Source organism: Corythoichthys intestinalis, chromosome 8, assembly GCF_030265065.1.
Source record: "Corythoichthys intestinalis isolate RoL2023-P3 chromosome 8, ASM3026506v1, whole genome shotgun sequence".
Taxonomy (NCBI): domain Eukaryota; kingdom Metazoa; phylum Chordata; class Actinopteri; order Syngnathiformes; family Syngnathidae; genus Corythoichthys; species Corythoichthys intestinalis.
The window spans coordinates 55,263,252-55,286,653 of record NC_080402.1 but is presented as its reverse complement, the minus strand read 5'-3'; the positions used below and the strand labels follow the sequence as shown (position 1 = coordinate 55,286,653).

Here is a 23,402-nt window from a genome sequence, read left to right as displayed (position 1 = left end):
AACCACTACCCAGGTCTGCCAATCTAGAGGCAACATCATCGATGTCCACGCGATGTTGTGAGGCATGTAAGCCACGGCAGCACCACAACATCCAAACACTTCAGGAACTCGGGCAGATCTTATCCACCCCTGGGGTCCTGTCACCGAAGAGCTTTCCAACCACCTCATTGACTTCGATCCCAGAGATAGGGGGGTGCACCTCGGAGTCCCAAGACTCTGCTTCCTCAAAGGGAGCCATGTCAGTGGAATTTAGGAGGTCTTCGAAGTATTCTCCCCACCGACTCACGACATCCCAAGTCAAGGTCAGCAGTGCCCAATCTCCACTATACACAGTGTTAATGGTATGCTTTCCTCTCCTGAGACGCTGGATGGTGGACCAGAATTTCCTTAAAGTCATCCGGAAGTCGTTTTCCGAACTCCTCCCATGTCTGAGGATTTTGCCTAAGCGACCGCCGAAGCTGCATTCTGCTTGGTCAGCTGGTACCCCGTCAGCTGCATCCGGAGTCCCACAGGCCAAAAAGGCCAGGTAGGCCTCTTTCTTCAGCTTGACGGCATCCCTTACCGTTGGTGTCCACTAGCGGGTTCGGGGATTGCCGCAACGACAGGCACCAACCACCTTACGGCCCAGCCCTGATATGCCGCCTGAACAATGGAGGCGCAGAATAGGGCTGGGCGATATGGCCTTAAGTACGTATCACGATAAATTGGGCAGATTTACCTCGATAACGATAAATGACGATAAATTCGCCCAAGCAAACTGTTATATAATTTGAAAATTTGAATCAATGCATGGAATACAAATTAACAGTTTCTCGTTAAATTTATTTACCAGCTTTCAATTTAACAATTGCACATGCAGTCTAAACATTAAGTATTAAAAAAAAATCTTGTAAACAATAAGAATTCTTGTGTGAACATTTATAACAGCTTGTATGACTTGAAAAATATCATCACTTGAATTTCATTAAATTAATTCCGCATTGTTATACACTAGATAGTGGCATACGTTTAGATATTTAGAATAGATACAAATACGACACATCCACCCGCCCCCCAGAAATTATACTTAATTAAAAAATAAAATGTTTCACAAACCTTTCCTTTCTTTTATTCGGCTCAATTATTTACATCTTATGATTTTGGAAATCCTTACAGTATGCAATAAATAATATTCCTGTTCCCAAGCACTGTGCTTACTGTACTGTAATTTTTACAAAAAATAAACAATACATAGTTACTCCCCGTCATCTAGGACGAGCCACTTACAAGACTAGCACTGTCGTGTATTACAAATACTGCTTTGAACACATCTTCACAGACAAAAGCAATTACACAGGCTTAAAGAGGTCAACTTTAATTGTGTAAATCACACTTAATGACGACACGATCTCCTGGTTGAAATAGACGACATCCACTTAATTCTATTGAAGATATGTAATGCTGAGGCAATTTGTCAATTTTACTTTTAAAAAGAAACGTGCACTGTTTATCCAGTAGGTGGGGCTCTTGCAGTGTGTCAAACAGTGATTCAATTTAGGGCAATTGTCTTAAAAGTGGTTCATTGTTTCAGAAAGCCTCGGTTCTTCCATCCCTATCTGGAACCCGTCAAGAGTTTACTTAATGTCGGGTGAAAGTTTCGACTTCATCCCGTTTACTTGTAGCGTTAGCCGCTAGCGTTAGCAGCCAGCGTTAGCCTACCGGGCTTCTGTTTGATTGGCTTCCTGAAAACCATGTGACTCCAAACGTAAGCTCACTGTCTGCTTTCTTAAAGGGGGAATGAACATAGCCGAACAACACAGAGTCAAAGCGGGATGAAAAGACTATATTTTCTTCCTTTATTAAATTACCGAATTTACCGACATGGTCAAAATTATGTCGGTCATCGTGAAGAATTTCGGTAACGGTAAATTTTCGGTTTACCGCCCTGCTCTAGCGCAGAACATGAACCACTCAATGTCTCCCACCTTCACCGGGACAAGGGAGAAGTTCTGTCGGAGGTGGGTGTTGAAGCTCTTTCTGACAGGGGATTCTGCCAAATGTTTCCAGCAGACCCTCACAATACGTTTGGGTCTGCCAGCTCTGGCCAGCATCTTCCCCCATCATCAGAGCAAACGTGGTGATCAGTTGACAGCTCTGCCACTCTCTTCACCCGCGTGTCCAAAACATGCGGTACAAGTCCTGTAGGTAGGAATGGTACCAGAACCCAAAATGTGTGTTGAGGGGAGTCTGACTATATCTAGTCGGAACATCTCTGCCTGGCACACCAGCTCGGGCTCCTTCCCTGCCAGAAAGGTGACATTCCATGTCCTAAGAGTTAGCTTCTGAAGCTGGGAGTCCGACCACCAAGGTCCCTGCCTTTGGCTGCTGACAACTCACTAAGCACCAGACCCCTTTGGCCCCTCCCACATGTGTTGAGCCCATGGGGAGGGGGAACCATGTTGACTTTTCGGACCATGGTCGGCCACAAGACACTGGCCTTCGAGCCCGTTCTGATGACCTTAAAACCTAAGTGGGCAATAGCGCTTTAATTTTTTAAAAACTTTTTTCCCCCCGAAATCAAAATCCAGCATCATGATTGGCCTAACCTTTGGTATAATTGAAGAAACCAAACTCCATTCAAAACTTTTAAAAAAGTCCACTCAAAATGAAAAAGTATTGAGTACATATTAAATTCAATGATATGAAATGCAAAACTGTGCTAAGTTATCACAAGGGCCATTACATGTCAATTTGACTGAAAATTGATCAATAATAAGTTGCACTCGCATCATGACACACTGGAGTTCAGTTTTAATTTTACTTTCACTTTATAAGCCATGTAAATTTGGGTGAAATCCATCTCGTTTAGTAGTGACATATCTTAGCCAACAGCATTTCCAGAATCATGTAGTTTCACTTACCCTTTCACTGTATAAGCTATGTAGACTTGGGGAAATCAGTTTTGTTCAACAACTGATTAATTGTAGGCCTAAAACTATCCCAGAACTCTGGAGTTTTAGGTTTATGTTCTCACTTTCGTACATGCACTACAACGTTGGATTGCAGGAGATCCATGTCGCATGTACGCAATGTTCCACTTCGATTCACTGTTGCTAACCGACAATGAGAATCACAATATTTTGACTTTTAGTGGCCTATTTTGTACGATCTTTACCCTGATTATGTGTTTTGTTCCCGTGTTAAATAGAAAACTGCCCTTGGTTATTTTATGACTAATACATTATAATACATTGTGGTTGTTGGTAGGCTTTACGCAATTTTCATTTTGAGTCCAGGTGGAAAATTTTCAAAAATATGACCAAACGAAGGTCAATTACTTTCATTACCATCAAATGTTCATCAAATTTGATACAGGGGAAAAAGGTTGTAAAAAAATAAAAAATTATAACCTTTGTGAGCAAACAAAGCACGGTATTTCTTACCTCTGAAATAGCCAATGGTACAGAAGTATCTTCACCAGCATGAGTTTTATTTTCTAAGTCATCTGCATTCACAGTTGTCTCCATAATAGACTCCTTTCCTGAAGCACCTTTGTCAGATGTCATGACTGAATCAATAGAGGATATATTCTCTTCGTCAGTCTTTGCAGCTGCTTCAAGTGCAGATTCAGACAGCGCATCACTGGGCATATGAGTGGAAATGCTTTCATCTTCTCCCAGCACTTCATCTGCTTGAACCACCTCTTGAGGGGCTACTAGTGTATCTGGCTCGTTATCACTCTCCACTGAAATATTTTCTTTAAGTTCCGTCTCTTTTTGTTCAGCTGCACCTGTATTGTCTTCATCATTCACAATAACCTACAACATGAGATCAATTACAGGCATGTGAAAAATATTTTTCGGCTAAAATTAGAAGCGTAAATCTATGCATTATTTAGTACACATACCTCAGGTGACTGCAAGTTTGGAGGTTTTTTTAGAGTACACGTGTTAGCTTTGGGGTCAGGTTTGCGGGAAAAGAACAGAGGATTGGTTTGGATAACGCATGGGAAGTTCTGGAAACGTTTGTAGACAGACAGTGCCATGGCTCCAGTTGCCATTTCACAAATCACCTGACCAAGAAGAAAATGATCACTGATTACAGAAAGTGAAAATTTACATGGATGATCGACAAATTTAATTGCCATCATTGAATTACCATATTTTTAAGTTCCAAACATTTGACCACAGTCCCAAAACGCTGAACCAGTTGTTTGACTTCAGAGGAGCTTCTTGGCGAGTCTGGAACATTATTGATAACCACGAGGCTGTTCCAGCTAACTGGAGCTGAAGTCTCCTTAATGAGCAAAAAGAAAATTCCATGACTCAATGATAATGGAGTTTAATCAGATCATAGAATACCAGCGACTCAAGACTCCTGCAAAATAAGAGCTAACATTACATTATGTCAGTAGAACTGTCTAAAGAAATCGATTAACCACTGACTAATCGATCATTAAACAATTCGAACAACTATTCTGATGATCGCTTTATCTCATAAAGCCATTGTATAATTCATATATTAAGCAAGTGTCCAAATCCTCATATTTCAGCTACTCTGCAGTTGAACAATTTTCCCGATTTCATTAGTTTCCAATTAAAGCAGACTGATAATCCTTGTAATCAATAAAATTGAGAAATTTGCAAACATTTTTTGCCTTAGAAAACAATTTAAATTTTCTTCTATTTGTTAACATGCTACGGATCAAACAAGTACCGCATTTTCCCTACTATAAGGCGCACCTTAAAGCCTTCAATTTTGTCAAACGCAGACAGTGCACCTTATAATCCGATGTGCCTTGTATACAGATCGATATTGGTTCATCATGGCATGACATTCCCTTTAGCGCAGCTCCATCTAGTGGACGCATAACGCAACCCCAACCACTACTAGTACTACGACTTATAATGTAGTGCGCCTTATATATGAAAAAAGTTTTAAAAATAGGCCATTCATTGAAGGTGCGCCTTATAGTGCGGAAAATACGGTAATTCAATCATAATCCCTTTATGGTCAGCACTAGTGGCCAGTGTGATATGACGATTCAAAGCTGCACAATGAAAAATTCCAAGAAATTCATTGGTATCAAATATTGGAACTGCAAATAAGTCCTACTGTAAAATGATCTCTGAAATTTCTCTTTGAAATTGGATTTCTACAAAGACAATAAGGGAGCTATTGACAACATTTGCTCCCTAAAGGCTGAGTTATGCTACTGTGGCAGACCTACGCTGCCAAGGCAGACCCGATTCACGACCCTCCGCCCGTAGCCTGACGTACACCTCCACAGAACCCTGACTGGGCGTCACGTCAACGCGTGGTGATGTGACACAAATGGACTGTGATTGGTCCGCTCAGACTGTTGTTTCCAGTTCAGCGCGAAATCAACGCCATTTTCAAACATTGGTGTGCTACACACAAAAATGGACCAAGCCGATGAGAGTATCATTGAACAGATCCGCAAGCACGACAACCTCTACAAGACATTATAAAATCTGCCAAATGGCAAGCAGTTCGTGGAAGGAGATTGCTGAAAATACGGGGCTGGAGGTCAGCGATTGCATAACAAAAATTGAGGAACCGCTGAGACAAGTATGTGTGTGTTCGGAAGCGAATGGCCACACTAAGCTTTTATGTCCTATTTTGGGTTTGTGCACTTTATAATTTATTGTGTACATATGTTTGCTGTGAGTCTGTTGAGTTGTTTTGATGTTTTGATTTTCAACAACAGACAGTCCACACACTTGATACTTTATCATTGATTGAGAAAGCCTCTGTGCTCTTATGATGACGTGTTTACCATTAAGGCTTCCAATGCAGTTTGGGAAGTTGCATTGTCGCCAGAAATCTGCTATGACTTTCAAGAAATCGGACAAAACGCTGGACAACGAAGCTTGCTGGCTGTCACCCGATGCTAAAATTCTAAATGCGACTGCGAGACATAAAGAGTCGGACAAACCACCTCCGCAACAGTCTTCTGCGTTGCCTGCGCCTCAACATTTGTATGATCAACATTTGTTGTTCAATGTTGAGGAGCTGAAGATCCACATTCAAGCGTTCCATCTACGTTGGCATTGTTGTGTAACCGGAAGAAAACTAGAGGAAGTCGACAAGAGTCCCCCAAAACCGTACAAACACAACGCTACAGCCCTCAAGTGGCTACAGAGCAACGTGTTCCCTTGCCGCGGAACTATAGACCCTACCCACGTGACGTCACAACTCCGCTCTCCTGACTGGTGCCGCCCAATTGTCCGTCAACACATCGTGTTTACCTGTTACGGCTGCGTACATTCCTCCTATTTACGGCGTGTTTTTCTGCTCGTTAACATTAATAATCAAAATGGTGAATGCGTGTGTGGCGGTCGGTTGCAATAACAGAGAAGATAGACGGAGAGACTTGAAGTTCTACCGGATTCCGAGAAACCCGGAGAGGAGAGAGCGAGATGGGCTGCTGCAATTAGACGAGAAAACTGGGCTCCAAACGATTACCACAGATTATGTAGTAGTCATTTTATATCTGGTAAGATGCATTTAATATATATTTAGAGGGTTTTGGGCTGACAACCACAATTAAGATCATTGCTAGGCTAATCGCCGACAACATACAAGTATGTATGTAGTGAGAGTGCTATCGCTAAACCATATAAACATTAAAAGCCCTAGCTCCATTGACAAATGACATGAAATACATTAGACTTGACAGTGGATGTTAGCAAGAACAAAAGATTTTGAATTGAAAATTTCATAACTCACGTTTCCAAGCACAGGATAGATTCCTGCCGAATTTTCGTGGACGAGGACCTGTTTCACCCAACCAGCAACGAAGTATTTATAAGCCTCCAAGCTCTTAAAGTTTTTCAAACTTTCGTGAGAATAGGCTGATTTTGTGTGGACAAGATAGTTGTAAATATCAGGGTAGCTAGCAGAGACAGCGGGTCGTAAAACATCGATTTAGGCATCAAATATGGATCTGGCGAATGGATAAACTGAAGCTTTTCCACATAACGCCTTTTATGCAACGCATCAAGTGAGTTTACGGCATCCGAAAGCACCGGGTCTTCCATGAAATGCATTATAAATTGCTCGATCAATTGAGACCATTGATAATACAGACACAAAATGACGGACAAGGGGGCGGAACAATACAGCGATCACGTGATTTTGTGACGTCGGTGGGTAGGGTCTATCGAATGTTCATTGACGCCGTAGGGTCTACATCGTCGCTACGCTGTCACCGCAATGCAGAAGCATAACTCAGAGTTAAGACTTTATCGTGCATTTTTCTGGATATAGTAATATTCCACTGTGAGATACTGTGTAAATACTTACCTGTGGGTCCAACGACTGCATAAGTAGATTGTAGAGAGCCACCTATACAAAAATATTTATTTAATAACCATGTAAATAATTATCTATGAACAGAAAATACATCATATACAAATACAATGAAGTTCCAGAACTGTCTTACTCTACAGTAAACAGAAGCACTTACCGTATTGGCCCGAATATAAGACGGTGTTTTTTGCACTGAAATAACACTGCAAAAGAGGGGGTCGTCTTATATTCGCGGTCTAGACATTATACCCATTCACAACGCTAGATGGCGCCAGATATCATTGAAGCGATGTTCTGTCATGACCGATCTCAGCTACTCTTTTTAGTTTAACCAGTTTGCATTATTGTGTTGCAATGTTTTTCCTTATTCAGATTTGTGTCAAGACCACAGCTACAGTTAGACTTCACTTGTTGCAATTTTGTTGTTTTATCACAATAGATTGGTTTACTTACATTTCAAAAACCAGAAGCCATTCATTTATGAATATGATTGAACTTTAGTTTACATATTTAAATGTTCAGCTATTAAGATTTGAATGAGGCAAAATAACACTTTTTCTCTCAAATATATTGTTATAATCATTTGTTTCTGATGTACTGTAATTATTTTCTGTATAAAACTTAATTTGGTGTTAAAAAGTCTTTCTTCAAACTTGAGTCTTGAAAAAGAGGAGGTCGTCTTATAATGAGGGCTGTCTTATAATCGGGCCAATACGGTAGTTTCCAACACCTTGACGCAACGTTACACCACCTGACACTTCAAAGAACTAGTTTTACCATAGCTGTTAGGGTTGTCACGATATCAAATTTCTGTTTCGATACCGATACAGATATAATATGCATTTTGGTAATTTTTTGATACTTTTTGCAAAAATCTGAAACACTTGAATGAATGAATAGTTATCGGCAATGTATTTTTAATCTTCTAGCCTGCTAAATATAAAACTGTATAATATAATCCTTAAGGTCCTGAACCTTTTTTTGTGTGTGGCTGCGTTGACACACCAGCAATGCCAGCAGATGCGCTTGGTGTTAGACAGGTGTTGCCAACGCGTCAACGCAGTGAAAAGCGGCCGTTACACACCAGTTGCAAAGCGGTGCGTTTCAGACGTGTCCCAGAAGCAGTTAAATGTGTCGCACCCGAAACGAACGGCAGTTTATCATTTGTCGCGAGACGTAACCCTCCTGCGTCAACTGATCGGGCAGACCTGAAGTCACTCGTGTAAAAATTTGGTGGATCCTGTTGATTTTCAAAATAATATGCAGTTTTAATAATCTCTGCATGGTGCTCCAACTTGAGAAAATTCATCAATAAAGCCATTTCTTTTTTCAGTAGAAAAAAAATGTTTTTCTCTTTAGCATAAGACTCCTTTTTTCTTCTTTCAGAAAGAAAGCTGACCAACGCGTGGAGTCTAAAAGACAAATGCTTGTTGTATTGTTATCTTTAAATACTTCAGACCTTTGCACGATCTTGCAATACTCATGTGTAGCGATCGAGCTGCTCAATAGACGCTCTGCTCGTAAAATGCATGCTGTTGAAATTTGGGGCGAGTGTCAACAGTGTGTTGACGCGTCAGCATCGCCTGGTTTAAAACCGAGGGTCAGCCAGTGAGCGTAAAGAGTGGTTGACACTTGGGAATCTGGGATACAATCAAACTACATCACACTCCCTTGCCCCGCTGTACTAAAAGAGACAGGCTCCAATTTACCAATTCAAGCGCATCCAATAAAAATGAAATAAAAGTACTGTTTGCTTTTAAATGCTGATATAGTACTCTTTTAAAAACATTAGTACCTCAGTGCTATACTAGTGGCAGTATATCTTAATCAGGGTCCCCCCAGGATTGACACATCTAAATTTAAGACTTTTAAGACCTTTTTTAATGCCATTTGAACTGAAAATTAATACTTTTCTCGCACCCATTATTTAGATAATATTGAATCACATTAAACCAATGAAGCACTGAATATCAAATTTAACCTCAATTACTAAGTGTGTTTGACAAAAGAATGCACATTCATTGAAGATACAATTAAAACACATTTAAAGTAACATAAAGTCTTTCAGAATTTTTATAAACACACACGCACGCGCACGCAATAACTATGTACAAAAAGAGGAGGAGGACAGGACTCAGACCAGCCATCTTCTGTAACAGGCTAGTGCACCTGCCAAGACCCCAGTGAACATGGCTAACTGTTGAGTTAAAACGGTGAAATTCACATTCATTCGAAAGGCAAACCGTGCAGAAATACATTATTGCATCTAACACATTTTAATTGGAGAAATTGGCAACTTACTTTAAAATGTTTAAGCAGGTCCACTGCTTTTGCAAGACCCATAAACCGTGACCCCAAGTATCTGGATGTGACTTGAGCCCCTTTCGCATACTCCAAAATACCGGGAATATCGCGGGACTTAACCGTGCAGCAGTTGTGTGTGAAAACAATTTTCTGTGTCGACTGACATGGAGTTTACGCGGACATTTCACGGGTCGTGTCCTAGTATCATGGGACTTTCCCGGGAGGTGGTGTGCGTGAAAGCAGGCATTAAACTCCCGGGTCATAGCAGATGGCTGATGACTAAAACATTATGGCAGCGGCCGATGTAACTTCCTCCCTCTTCGCAGTAAGACGAAAAGCGGAAAACAAACATCGCAATTATAAACATAGCAAGCTGGAAACAGCTAAATAAAACTGAAAACATTAAAATGACAATTATTACGTCATGGTCAGGCCGGGCCAGGGTTCTCTCACACTAACTTTTTAAATAAATATATATGAACGATGTATGGATGTTAAACTAAGAAATACTTGTTATTAAATAAATAATTTGGATTAAAAAAAAGAAGGCGCTGTATGGTCATTGCAGAGCCTGAGCGTGCCATACGCCCTTTTTAATCTTCCCCTCTGCGGGTCCGCAAAACCACATCTGTTTATTGAGGTTTAAACTTTTCCAGCATTTTCATTGTGTAAACGCATTTATAATGATAATAAAAATAAGTAGACTATTTAAACACTAAGAAAATGTGCGTTTTTTTTCTGCCAACTGAGTATTCGTTACAAAAGACAGTTACGACATCGCTCCCTCTGGAACAAAACGCAATTCGACCAATGACAGCCGATGCGGACCAAAAATGACGTTCGATTTGTAGTGCAGTGCATCGTAAAAATTCTATGCGTCATCTTCGTTATGGATTTAAAAAAAAAAAAAAAAAAAAAATCAAATAAAAAAATTTAACTTCACGGATATAATTTAGGTTGCACCGAGATTTCTTAAAATAAAGACCACAGTGAAAAAAATCCAGACTTACAATTTAATACTTTTAATACCATTAATAATGGAAAACTAAATTCAAAGCTTTTTTAATACTTTTAATAACCCGCGGGTACCATGTTAATAGCTGATTTTTTGTTTTGTTAATACGAGGAAAACTACCTGTCAGGTCTCAGACGCAGAGGATGTGTCCTGCTGACGCACAAAATGATCCAGCCAAATAATTACAAATTTAAAGAATTGTAATTTGTTTTGAAGTTGTGGTTTTGGGCCTCGTTTTCCTTTTTTGTTTCATTCAAGTGTTTTCATTTCGGTGCATCCCAATTTTACATTCAACAAAATTATGAAAACAATCCTTGTATTGATTAATCATACTGTTCATGCTTATAACCATTATGAAGATCCGATCATGTTCTGTATCAAATAATCAGAAATTTAAAAAAGGTTCACACACTTATATGTACGTATCACCAACTATATCAGTAACATTGTGTTTAACGTAATTGGCAAATAAAGGTTATTTTGCAACTGTAAGGAACTGACGAATAATCAAAATCAGAAAAATGTTAACAGCCTTACTGGTTTATCAGTGCCAGTGTGATGTTCGATATCCATCAGCTTCAGTTCACAGTCATTGATCTTTGCAGGAACAGAGGCAAAACTTTTCACCACTTCTTGAGCAGTCTTCAAGTCCGGAAAAGATACAAGTGCCTGAAAAGAAAAAGACATTTTATATGTATTTTTTATCTAAAACTGCAACACAAGTTTGTAAATCATTTATCAATCATGAAACGTCCTTTGGAGTGCATCTCCAGCGATGCACATATTTACCATGACTATTAATCAAGAAAGATGTTAACCTTATGTTTAAACATTCAGCTTCGTTAGTTGCTCAACACATAAAATAAAAACGAGTCAAATACTAATCATTCAGAAGAATATTTATTTGTCTCCTTATTTGAAATAGTGTTAATCACACGTTTAGGAAAAAAGTAAATACATTTCATGAAAATCGTTTGAGAAAGACTAAGTTGTAGTTATTTTCTAAGTCCAGTGGTACCTCGACATATGAAGTTAATTCGTTCCAGGACCTTGTAAGTCGAAATGGTCGTACGTCGAGCAGGATTTTCCCATAAGAATACATTATAATCCCATTAATTTGTTCCACAGCCCAAAAACCTACACTAAATCCTTACTAAATACTTCTGGTAGAATTACAAATAGTAATTACACATAGCTAAACAAATAAATTATAAATACAAATCGAGTTGATAATATAATAATAATTATTATGTAACGAATCGGGTTCTAATGTGGCGGACGTTTTTCTCCGTACCTGAACGCACCGTGTGGCTGACGTGACAGAGAGAGGAAGCGGACCGTTTGAGAGTTTACTTTCGCTTTCAATGTTTTCTTGAGAACCAGGCATGAAAATGGGTCAGGGGTTAAAAAGGTGAGAAAGGTGTGGAGGAAATATGTTCCGGCGTTCTGCCAAAATGTCCTCTGTCGGCGAAACGTCCTACATGTGGCGAATTTGACCATTTTAATTTTTCACATAAGGCTTAATATTCGAGCGGGGGTTTAATTAGTTGAAGGAGTTGATTTCAACCACCATTGACTCGCACTAGCTTAGCCACTCCGGACCCCTGAAACTGACAAATAACTGGCAAACTGCACAGAATTTGTTCAAATCAACTCCAATGACTAATTAAACCCCGACAAACTCAAAGATTAAGCCTAATGTAAAAAATTCTGCTTCCCCTTGAAAATAAAGACCATTGAATATGGCCATTAAAATGTTGTCTATAAAAGTTTTAGAGCAATAAAATAAACAACAAAAATGAATGAAATGAACAAGAATCCTTCAAACTATTTCATAATGGGTCCAAATTATTTTTCGAACAGATCATGTGACGATAGCACCTTAGAGACAGCCGTTTGCATTGCTTAGCCAAAACTACAGCTGAGGAGGCAAGATGGATATTTAGAATTTCTTTAAACCTAAGCTTTCAAAACCTTCAACAACAACTGAGCTTGAACCGAGGATTGAGCACGAGCAGTATCAAAAAGTCCTGGCTTTCGTGTTACCTGTTGTGCTGTAATTCCAAGTGGTGCTTGAATTGGATGCTTATAGCGGTCGACAGTCTTTTTGAGCCAGCGCAAAGTTCGCAGCGCACGGAGATATTTTTGTCATCTTTACTGGACAAAAATGTGACGTAATGGCTGTGTTTCCAGTGTGCAAATGCAGCCGTTTGTAGTATATCTCCTGCCTATTTCATTGCATCCTGGAGGGGAAGCAAGGCTGTGTTGTTTTGGCCGCAAACTCCCAGCGCTCACGGCTCACGCATCACGGTAATACACGTGACCCTTTTTTTCCCATCCTTGATTAGAAAATGTGACATGTGATGTCACTCCCATGACTACAGTATTCTTCATTCTACATACATTATGGGGCAATAACAAAATAGTAACCCACAGGCATCAAGGAAAGTAATTTTACTCAGATTACTGATTTAGAAAAATCAACGCGTTAGATTGTTCTTTACTGAAAGAAAGTAATCAGATTACAGTTACGCATTACTCACATAACGCGTTACTGACAACACTGCTTTTATATTACCGTTAAATACACAAGCTTGACGCTACCTTAACGGGAGCTATTTTTTCACCGGACGCTCTGGCAGTGTTCAACGCAAGCTGCGACAAACAGCAGTAACTTTGTCATACCGCAAAATATGAAAACGATTCAAACCATTACTCACCAAATTCAATATGCTGGCGAATGCATTCATCTAAAAAAAAAAAAAATTGGGAGTGAGACCTCACCTCGTCCAGCGAACGTGAATTTGTTCTTAGGACAAGATCATCTGTCGCAATTAGCGATCTTTGACGCTCTTTTTCTCCTCCCCACATACAAACTTGATTCTCTCTCAGCGGCTGTGATTAACCTCAATGAAGTTGCTCTCCTAACTAAGCCTTGCCTATCATTCGTCTTTGTAAGTTTTTAGTAACTTTGTGTATTGAATTTGAAAGGAAAATGTGTGTTTTGTTTTTGGCGAACTTTTTCATGAAGCTAAACTGTTGAAGCGACTCACACGTGGAAAAATACGATTGTACAACGTTTTAAATGTATTCATTTGGTATATTTCAGTTACCACGATTTGAGAGATCAATAAATTGAAGAATTTACGCCTTGCGTTTGGAGTGTTTCTTTTTGGGTTTGCTGGAATAGCGTCACTTACACTCGCACCATCAAACAGAGGAAGGGGTAAGTGCTGCCGCGCCAAGCCACTTCTGGCTGCATTTTCGACACATGAAAAATAACGAATACGTACTACTGTATGACGGAAAATTTTAGTGGTTTTGTAACCGCCACGTTTTCATAGCATGGTAAACCGTGAAGGTAACCGGCACATGCCTACACCCGAACCCCCCCACCCCCCTTAAAAGTTTTCTCCTCGGATCTACACGATTCATGTAGGTCATCCTTTTTGACTTCAAAACGGCGAATTTCGCCGAAAGGTGAGAGATTTTCATGCCTGGAGAACACCGTCAACTTTGGCGGTCAGGAGGAGTTTTGTGTTGGATAAGTTCTAAAATACATGATGAAAAAAAAAAAGATAAAAACCTGACGAAGCTGGCGATTTCTTTAGCGATGTTATCACAATAATAATTATCTTAACTTCTAAAGAATGGCGAACTGAGGTTCGAGGAGGACCGTGGAGATGTATTGTTGAGCCAGTTCGCGGATGCACACCCCATGCTCATATTTTTCTATAATTTGCATCTTCATTTCAATGGTGTCACCTTTTTCCTTGTTTCACCACCTGTATCAACCTTTTTAAAACCTGTGTTGATTTCTCTCAGAAGAAAATTTGCCGTGCGTCCGTCTGCGGTGCGGTCATGTCGTCGGATGTAGAAAAGAATGTCGAGTCAAATTTTACGCCGGATGTCGAAAAGATCGTGTGTCGAAGCGATCGTCTGTCGAGGTACCGCTGTACTATTCTTCCATAGGATGGGAATGTTTCCCCCACCAACATAAACCCACCGTGTTAGCATGTCACTTTACCTAGCCGTTACAGCATGCTTTTTAATCAAGTCTTAGTGACACTGACTAATTTTATCTAAGACTAGGTAGCATTAGGCACTTATTGGGCTAGAGTTGGTATGTGTATATATATATATATATATACATATATATACATATATATATATATATATATATATATATACTAGGGCTGTCAAATGATTAAAATTTCTAATCGAGTTAATTACAGCTTAAAAATTAATTAATCGTAATTAATCGCAATTCAAACCATCTATAAAATATGCCATATTTTTCTGTAAATTATTGTTGGAATGGAAAGATAAGATGGATATATACATTCAACACACGGTAAATAAGGACTGTATTTGTTTATTATAACAATAAATCAACAAGATGGCATTAACATTATTAACATTCTGTTAAAGTGATCCATGGACAGAAAGACTTGTAGTTCTTAAAAGATGAATATTAGTATAAGTTATAGAAATGTTATATTAAAACGCCTCTTAATGTTTTCGTTTTAATAAAATTTGTAAAATTTTCAATCAAAAAATAAACTAGTAGCCCTATTCTGTCCTCAATGTGTGTGAGTACACAAATTGACAGATAGCAAACATAAATTCCAAAAAGAAATCAGACGGTGTGGCAAAGTTGCATGGGCTTTACTGAAGTCATCTCTTTTTGACAGGAGCACGTCTCTTGTATTTTTGTAAAACTGAAAATAACAAGGCAATGTGTCAATAACTTGCATAAATCACAAAATAACATAAAATGTACACACACGTGTCCATTTGAGCAGTAGCACTAGCCAATTAGCTCACAAGCATCTAACAATGTAACTGCATTTCACCATATATGTGAACAAATTCAAATACACATCATCAATAACGATCTAATGCTCATGAATTAGGGCTGCAGCTATCGAATATTTTAGTAATCGAGTAATCGACTGAAAATGCTATCGATTAATCGAGTAATCGGATAAAACAAATATATTTTTAGGTGAAGAGCAATTATAAATATACATGAGAAAACAAGACATTTAATCTAATCTTGAACCATTTTCAGTCAATCAATGTCTTTATTTTCAATGTATATTGTTGAAAACAGCCAACAATTGCATCTCAGATGTAGCTAGAATTAAAAAAAAAAAAAAAAAAGACTAATTCACTGCTTTCACTCAAAAAACTTTTAGATCTTATTTAAAAAATATATATATTACCTAAAAATGCCGTTATGCTTGATAACACACATCACTTAAAAGTTAGGATTTTTTCCCACGTGTTTCAATTGAATTTCTCTTTGTGTCAAGCCATTTTTAAGTTCTAGTTAAGTTTTAAGTTAGTCTAAACAGTAAGTCCTGATAGGATTTGGAGTTTTTGCAGTGTTCAAAATAAATGTATGATACAGGCTGTACTGGAGCACATTAGGGACCAGTGCTACTTGGTGTTTTATCCAGCAATGACTACTGAGCTAAAATTGATAGTTACCATGATAAAGTTTTTATTTTACACCCTCATCCCTCCACAATGCTATGTTATGTTAAAGCCTTTATGTAAGACACGTTAGCCACGCATCGACAGTGGTCATAATTAATTGAAACCTAGCCCTCCGCAGGGCTAACTTTTCGTGAGCTAGTAGCGACAGTAACGTTAATTTTATTTATTAGCGCTTAGCGCTCTTTACTAGCACTTAGCGCTGTACTGCTTTAAGATGGCGGCTGTTTAATAACGCTGCCCAGACGCGGCCGAGTCTGTCATTGCGCATCTAGTTCAACATACATGTGATCTTTATGAGATGCATCAGACGCTAGCTGTTACCAACGTTAGCATCGTGCGGGCTAGTATTTGGCAACGTCGGCGTCGTTTGTGGTGGCTGTCAGCTGCAGTAAGTTTTTTTTTTTTGGTTTTCCTTCTTCCTCTCCGCACGTGACAGCGCGTTGTCCCGCATTAAAAGTAGTCCGAGCAAAACGTGATGCTTAGAGCTGTCAAAATAAACGATTACTCGAGGTGAATAAAATTACTCGGATCAGTTTTTAAACTCGAGTTACTCGAGTTGCTCGAGTACTCGTTTCAGCTCTATCATGAATATAAACAAACGAGGAATATAACTCACAAGCGATGAATGTATTAGACGCAAACAGTGTGATGGGGCTATGAGAACTGCCACTGAATACTGGATGCGGACGTTAGCTGGTCTGAATAGCACTGTCTATTAGTGTGAGTTCGCGTCGACATATAATCACGTCAGAAAAACGCGCCGAAACCCAAATAATCAGCTGCACTGAATCGCCAGCAGAGGGCGACATTACGCCATATAACATATGCAAGTCACACCCAAGCGCCAGCAGAGGGCGGAAAAACTCCATAAAACACAATTAACAAGTTGGCCTTTCACTGTACTGATATTTAAATCTGTCTGAGCGGGCCTAGTGCGTTAATTGCGTCAAATATTTTAACGTGATTAATTAAAAAAATTAATTACCGCGCGTTAACACGATAATTTTGACTGCCCTAATATATATATATATATATATACATACATATACATGGTATATGGTATATATAGGTGATGTTGGCATCACAACACACAACCAATTCCTCACAGATTATTAGTTTATAAGCAAAAGCCTTGATGGTGAACTCTCGACATTTGACTGTATTGCACATCTTTAGACTTCGTACAGGTCCTTTAGGATTGTACGTTTCCCCCTCACCGGTGTCCTTTCATTTTGTAAGATGTGAAAATTGCAAAATACTAGATATTACCTACTATTCTGGCAGATCAACTCCAGCACCAGAAGTATAAGGAACTATCAAGGGCTTGAAAAAGACCAAGTACTAATTGAACTACAGGTACTTACAACTTGGTATGAAGTACTACAGAAAAATCTAACTGCTAATGTATCAACGAAGAACCTTCATTGTTATTGTTACTTCTACCTTTCCAATTGCTCTTGCGAAGATCATGTCAGTGGGAGTTCCAAAAGGCTGAATGAGTTCGATGACATCACTCTCTGAGCAGTCAGTGGGAGGAAGTCCTGCTATCAACACCTGAGCCTTGAACAGATAACAAAAAAAATATTAGTAATTTAACTCATTGTTTTACATTATACCACAGGATAGCAGACAGCCAATGCAATGTCCCCATAAGACATGGGGCAGCTCAACGACCGAATTAGTACCGGTTGTCTGCATGCCTGTTCGTAAAATAATTTACCAGTAATGGGGCACAGCAATTTTCTTGTAATGAGTCGGAAAAAAGTGAGTTTGATGGAACATGACAAAATTATTTAAAGGGAACAAGGGTGCCAAAATGAAATCAATGCCAGAGTTGAGAAAATAGTTGCACAAAACATCAATTCTGCAATATTTAAAATTTTAAGATAACATGCAATCAAAATTATATTCATTCATTTACCTTTGGAGCAGCGTTCTTGTCAGCCTCACTCACTTCAGTCGGTAGGTCTAAAACAAACAGCAATATCACAACATGAAATCAAAATAATCACTGTAAATAAGTTCACTTAATGCAGGAAACCAACAACAAACACTTATTTTACTTGACCAGTTTTGTCCATTTGACATGAACACCTCAAGTGCTATGACAAACTGATTTGGGAAAGCAATACGTTTTGCATTTCAGCTCTGGTCTTTGGTTTGGACGTTTGAAAAGTAGCTTGCGAGGAAAATAAAGTGTGGGCACCCCTGTACTAAAGGAATCCTGCTTACCACTCGTGCTACCAGTGCCCACTTTGAAAATCTCATTTGACATAAAACCAATAAAGAGGTTTTATTTCTTACCTGAATCTTCCTTAGACTTTTCTGGACTTCTAGAAGGTTTACTGTGAACAGAAAATATCACTAAAGTAAATCCAGAATCACTTAAAATTTGGTACCGTATTTTTCAGACTATAAATCGCAGTTTTTTTTTCATAGTTTGGCAGACGGTGCGTCTTATACTCTGGAGCGACTTATGTGATTATTTACGGTCGGGTCGGGCCGACTTCTCTCTCGCTAACTTTTTAAAAATAAATATATATTCATATATTTATACTAAAATGATGTATGGATGTTAAATAAAATAAATAATTTGGATAAAACTGGGAAGGCGCTGTGCATGCCTTCGGACGTGAACGTAGTGGCTCTCTTTTCAATCTTCCACTACAGCGCCCTGCGGCGCCCTCCGCGAGCATCCTGGTATTTCCTTTTCGATATGGAGCAGCTATAGGAGTGAAAAACAAACTAAAGACTGGGGAATTAAAAAGAAAACAACTGCGGTAGGAGTGGGATAAGGAAAGGATTCAAATTGATTGTTGAAGGTGCTATACGGAAACCTGTGTTGGCTTCGCTGAATGTAAACGAATGTGGCGCTTTTGTCCCATACGAGAAATATATTTTACAAACTTTTCCAGCATTATTTAATTGTGTAAATGCATTTATAATGATCATAAAAATATGTAGACTATTTAAACATTGAGTAAACTTGCTTTTTTTTTCTGCAACTCGAGGAGATTAAAATAAATGTTAAATCCACTATCCGCCTGTTAGAACAGACACGCAAATATAAAAGATAAATGTTTATTGAATATCCATCTTACAGTCTTGTTTAACTGGAAGAATTTGTTACAAAAGACAGGCTTTAATTTGTTATCATTATGCATATATTCACCTCATTGTCACAAACATGATCACACAAAACACAACTACGCATCACATCCTCGCATTTCCTCCTTCTCCTGAGTCCTAACAAATAAAACATAAAATTTCGGGGTTTTTTCGGGCTCGTGCCTACAAATAAAATATAAAATTTCGGGTTTTTTCAGGCTCGAGCAAGCAAATCAAGTTAACTGATCGGGTTTGGGCCGCGTCGGGCTTTAATACCCGCAGGCCGGTAGGGATTTTTTAGGCCCAATCTAACTTCTAGCGTCATGTAATGTTAGCATACCATACAGCCTGTTGTTCTCTATTATATTTTAAATTGCCTTTCAAGATGACATGTCTGTTCTTGGTGCTGGATTCTATCAAATAAATTTCCCCCCAAAAATGAGACTTGTATACTCAGGTGCAACGTATAGTCCGAAAAATATGGTAATATGAAATATGGGCTTTAAAAAATACAAACCTGTTACTGCAAACAGGAGATGGCCCAGTCTCTGGTGTCTAAATAAGGGAAATTCATATTTTACAGTGCAATCCGTGTTTTCCAAACACAAAAGACACGACAAGTAGTCCCTGGGTTACGAACGCGTTCCGTTCCTGCGCTGGCGACGTAACCCGAATTTCCGCCTAAATTGGAATTAACCCTTTAAGTACCCCTAAATCTCAAAATAACGATCCAAAAACATGTATTATTTTATTATTATTTCACCAAGCCGGAAGTAAAACAAAAAAAAAAGATTTCGTGATACAGCAGTTTGCAATGGACTTGATTCGAAATGAAACATTGGCATTGCTTATCTGTTAATAAAATAAAACAGAGCAGCGCTTTAAAAACACTCCCCAAATCACATTGTTATTTTTTTAGATATATGAAACCTGTAGATTTGCCCAGTGGCGCAAAGATCCACCTTTGTTGTGCACCATGCAGTCTAAGCCAATCGCTCAAAAATATAATTTATCACCCCCCGGAAAAGTGATGATGAGGATTTCAGATGTTCAGCCATATAACTTCAAAACCTCCCATAAGGATTAATATACAACAAGATCTATGAAAAATAGGTGCTGCCTTCAAACAAAGTTAACCTTCATCCCAAAAAATGTCAACAAAACCCATGCGAGATGATTTTCAATACATTGTCAGATTAGATTAAATCAATGGAAATTTACAAATCAATGGAAAATCCAAGTACTGTGGTATATTAAAAATGTATTACCTTGGCAATTAAGGCAGTGATTGGCTGCTCTTCAATAGCAAGGTTTGTAGCATTTGCCAAAGACTGGGCATCTGCAGCGTTCACCATGCACACCGAAGCCTGCAACATGAAACTGCAAATGTGACTGTGGAACGGACAAAAAATTCAACAGCAAGTGATTCATTGGAATTAGAATGCCGCGATACTGCCATTTTCAAAAACATTAAGTGCACAAATAAATCATGTTCATCTTTATGGTTCGAGCACAAAAACAACAAAAATACGCATGTCAGCGAACACTCTTTACACAGCTGTTACAATGTAGAGCTGTCCCGACTAGTCGACATCATCGATGACGAAAATGCGTCGACGAGCACACCATCCCGTCGACTGTTAATGAAGGGTTAAAAAAATATATGCGTGGAAAGTTGAGAATGGCGGACGCTCGGTATGCAAGCGGGGAAAGCGCCACAAAGTCAAAAAAACGCACCAGAGTGGCCAAAGCATGGACTTATTTCAACAAAACAAAGGAGGGTACACGGTCGTGTACAGTCTCTGCAATAGCGTACCGCACAAATGCTAATTTTAGGCCGTACGTCGCCATCTTAACCAGAAAGTGGGTCAAAAAGGACACGCCCTCGCATAAAAGACAAGTTATCACTCCTGTTTTCTGCCGGCAATCTTTCAAAAACGAACATGCCAAGTAAACACTGCTGCTATGGAACTTGTATAAACGACTCAAAAACTAAGAGGGAAAAATGTCAACTTTTGCGGACGTCAAAAGACCTGTTTAACGCCAGCAAGGTGAAGCCATTCACCTTCATATGCAGTAAACATTTTGTTGGGGGCCATGGTCCAACAGAGGACAAAGAGGTAAAGCCATTTTGATATTTTTCCCCCTTTTAAAGCGTGGCGTTTTGCCGTGCTGCTTCTGTCTGACAATGAATGAGCTGAAAAAAATGAAAATGGTATGTGACTGCCACTATTGTTGCCTGTTGTAAATAAATTATAGAATTAAGATTTGATATCAATGAAAAAATTATAAGTGCTCGTTGGCTGTCACTGAGTAGCATTTGCGATCGCTACACAAATATAGCAATGTAAATTACCCCCAAGAACGGTGAGCGATGTAAGACAACCGGAGAATATAAGAAAGACAGGACATGTGGTGGTAAAGGATAGAGTGTGGAAACAGGAGTCACTGTCAGTGGCGTAAGGCACTGCACATAAGAAAGAAGTACCGATAAAAAAGCTACATCTGGATCTGTGGCTCTTTTTCCAGTGTTTTTTAGCCCTCGACACTCAAGCCCTCTCTTTAACTGAACATTTTTATGTTCTTCCACATCTTTACTAGTGAAATTGGGACATCATTTTCAGACACAATTGGTAGTGGTCATGAGGCAAAACAAGCGGTCAGACATTAAACAACTTTTTATTGGCTCTTGTGTCACTCCTGGTTGAAGTCAAATGAAAATAGTATACTTTCAGATATATATTAAAAAAAAAAAAAAAACATCACAGCATTTAATTAGTGCTTTGAATGAGACCAGGGCTTTCTTTTTTTTTTTTTTTTTTTAACACAGTAGCAGCCTTTCACACTGTGCAACATCTGAACTCCTGTGCAAAATCAGTAATAACAGTCACTGTATTTTAGTCACAACGACCCATCGATAAAAATATTCAAGTAAATATTAAAGAAAACGACAAAGAAAATATTGTAGTGCAGCAGCATCTTTATCGCAAAATGTCAATCATTTACGTGCGGGTCAGACTTCTCTCTCGCTAACTTTTTTAAAATAAATATATATTTGTAAACTAAAACGATGTATGGATGTTAAACTAAGGAATACTTGTTATAAAATAAATAAATTGAAAAAAACAGAAAGAAGGCGCTTTGGTAATCCCAAACATGAGCCGCAGCTGAGCCAGTGCATTGGTTGCGCACATGAACGCCGTGGCCCCGCCCTCCTTTTTAATCTTCCCCTTGCGCTCTATTGCTCTCCGCGAGTCTGCAACTCTGCATCCTGGTATTTCCTTTTCGAATTTCGATATAGAGCACCAAGAGGCGAAAAGCAAACTAAAGACGGGGGGATTGAAAAGGCAAGAATCCACGAGTGGTGTGTGGAAAGGATTTAAATTGATAGTGGAAGATGCATACAGAAGACTGTCGGTCTTGCCGAATGCAACAAATGTGGTGCGCGCTTTGCTCTCGTACGAGAGCAGAAAGACTGGCACCTTCACGCTGAGCAGGCATTTTAAAAACTGTACTGGCCTAAAAGATGATATTAGTCACACATCGTTATTATCATTTGTTTTGAGGGCTGCACCTCTTCCTGCTAAGCAGGACATCGTGGAGTTCGTGCGTGGTGTTCCTTAAAATTTTATTTATTTTGTTTCAGTGCTCCTTAAGGCAGCTTGTTCTTTTGAGTGTTCTGATGAGAGTCATTAAAGGGTATGACAACACCTGGGGAAACGCTAATATTTCATCATTTATCCATAAACGCATGCCTTTTGAATCCATATCATGCCACTTCGTGTAATTACACACATCGTAACACCAAGAAAATGATAGATATTAGGTCGATTGTCAAGCTAAAACAACCCGCCCCTGAGATGCCGGAAATCTAGCATATTGTGTGCTTGACGTCACTATAAGGACACAACCGGCTCAGTGCTTAGTACCGAATGGCGGCGATGATGGCGGACAACTTTGTTTCTAGTTGCAGCGACGAATCCGACGTAACTAACATTCTTCTAATGGTGACGAGGAGAGTTATGAACCTTTCTTTGGTGTTTTGGGTTATCAATTTGAGCCCAAACGAAAGCCAATGAGGCCTAATGAAAGGATCATTGAGGGGAGCAATCACACTGATGAAACACCGGCGGCAACAGAAACACCGAATGGTTTG

The 23,402-nt window shown here is 39.1% G+C and overlaps 1 protein-coding gene across 3 annotated transcripts in view; it reads right to left on the bottom strand.

Annotated features, from left to right (window-relative positions):
• Window positions 1-23,402, bottom strand: part of LOC130920021 (zinc finger protein 638-like) — a 65,651-nt gene that overhangs the window by 14,402 nt on the left and 27,847 nt on the right. For all 3 annotated transcript variants that reach the window (XM_057842798.1, XM_057842797.1, XM_057842799.1), the window contains exons 8-17: window positions 20,515-20,613; window positions 19,764-19,801; window positions 18,443-18,483; window positions 18,060-18,106; window positions 17,582-17,698; window positions 11,171-11,302; window positions 7,309-7,350; window positions 4,138-4,275; window positions 3,887-4,051; window positions 3,423-3,797 (exon numbers count right to left, since the gene is read on the bottom strand). In XM_057842798.1, coding sequence (XP_057698781.1) covers window positions 3,423-3,797; window positions 3,887-4,051; window positions 4,138-4,275; window positions 7,309-7,350; window positions 11,171-11,302; window positions 17,582-17,698; window positions 18,060-18,106; window positions 18,443-18,483; window positions 19,764-19,801; window positions 20,515-20,613 — 1,194 coding nt within the window. The remainder of the gene's footprint in view (window positions 1-3,422; window positions 3,798-3,886; window positions 4,052-4,137; window positions 4,276-7,308; window positions 7,351-11,170; window positions 11,303-17,581; window positions 17,699-18,059; window positions 18,107-18,442; window positions 18,484-19,763; window positions 19,802-20,514; window positions 20,614-23,402) is intronic.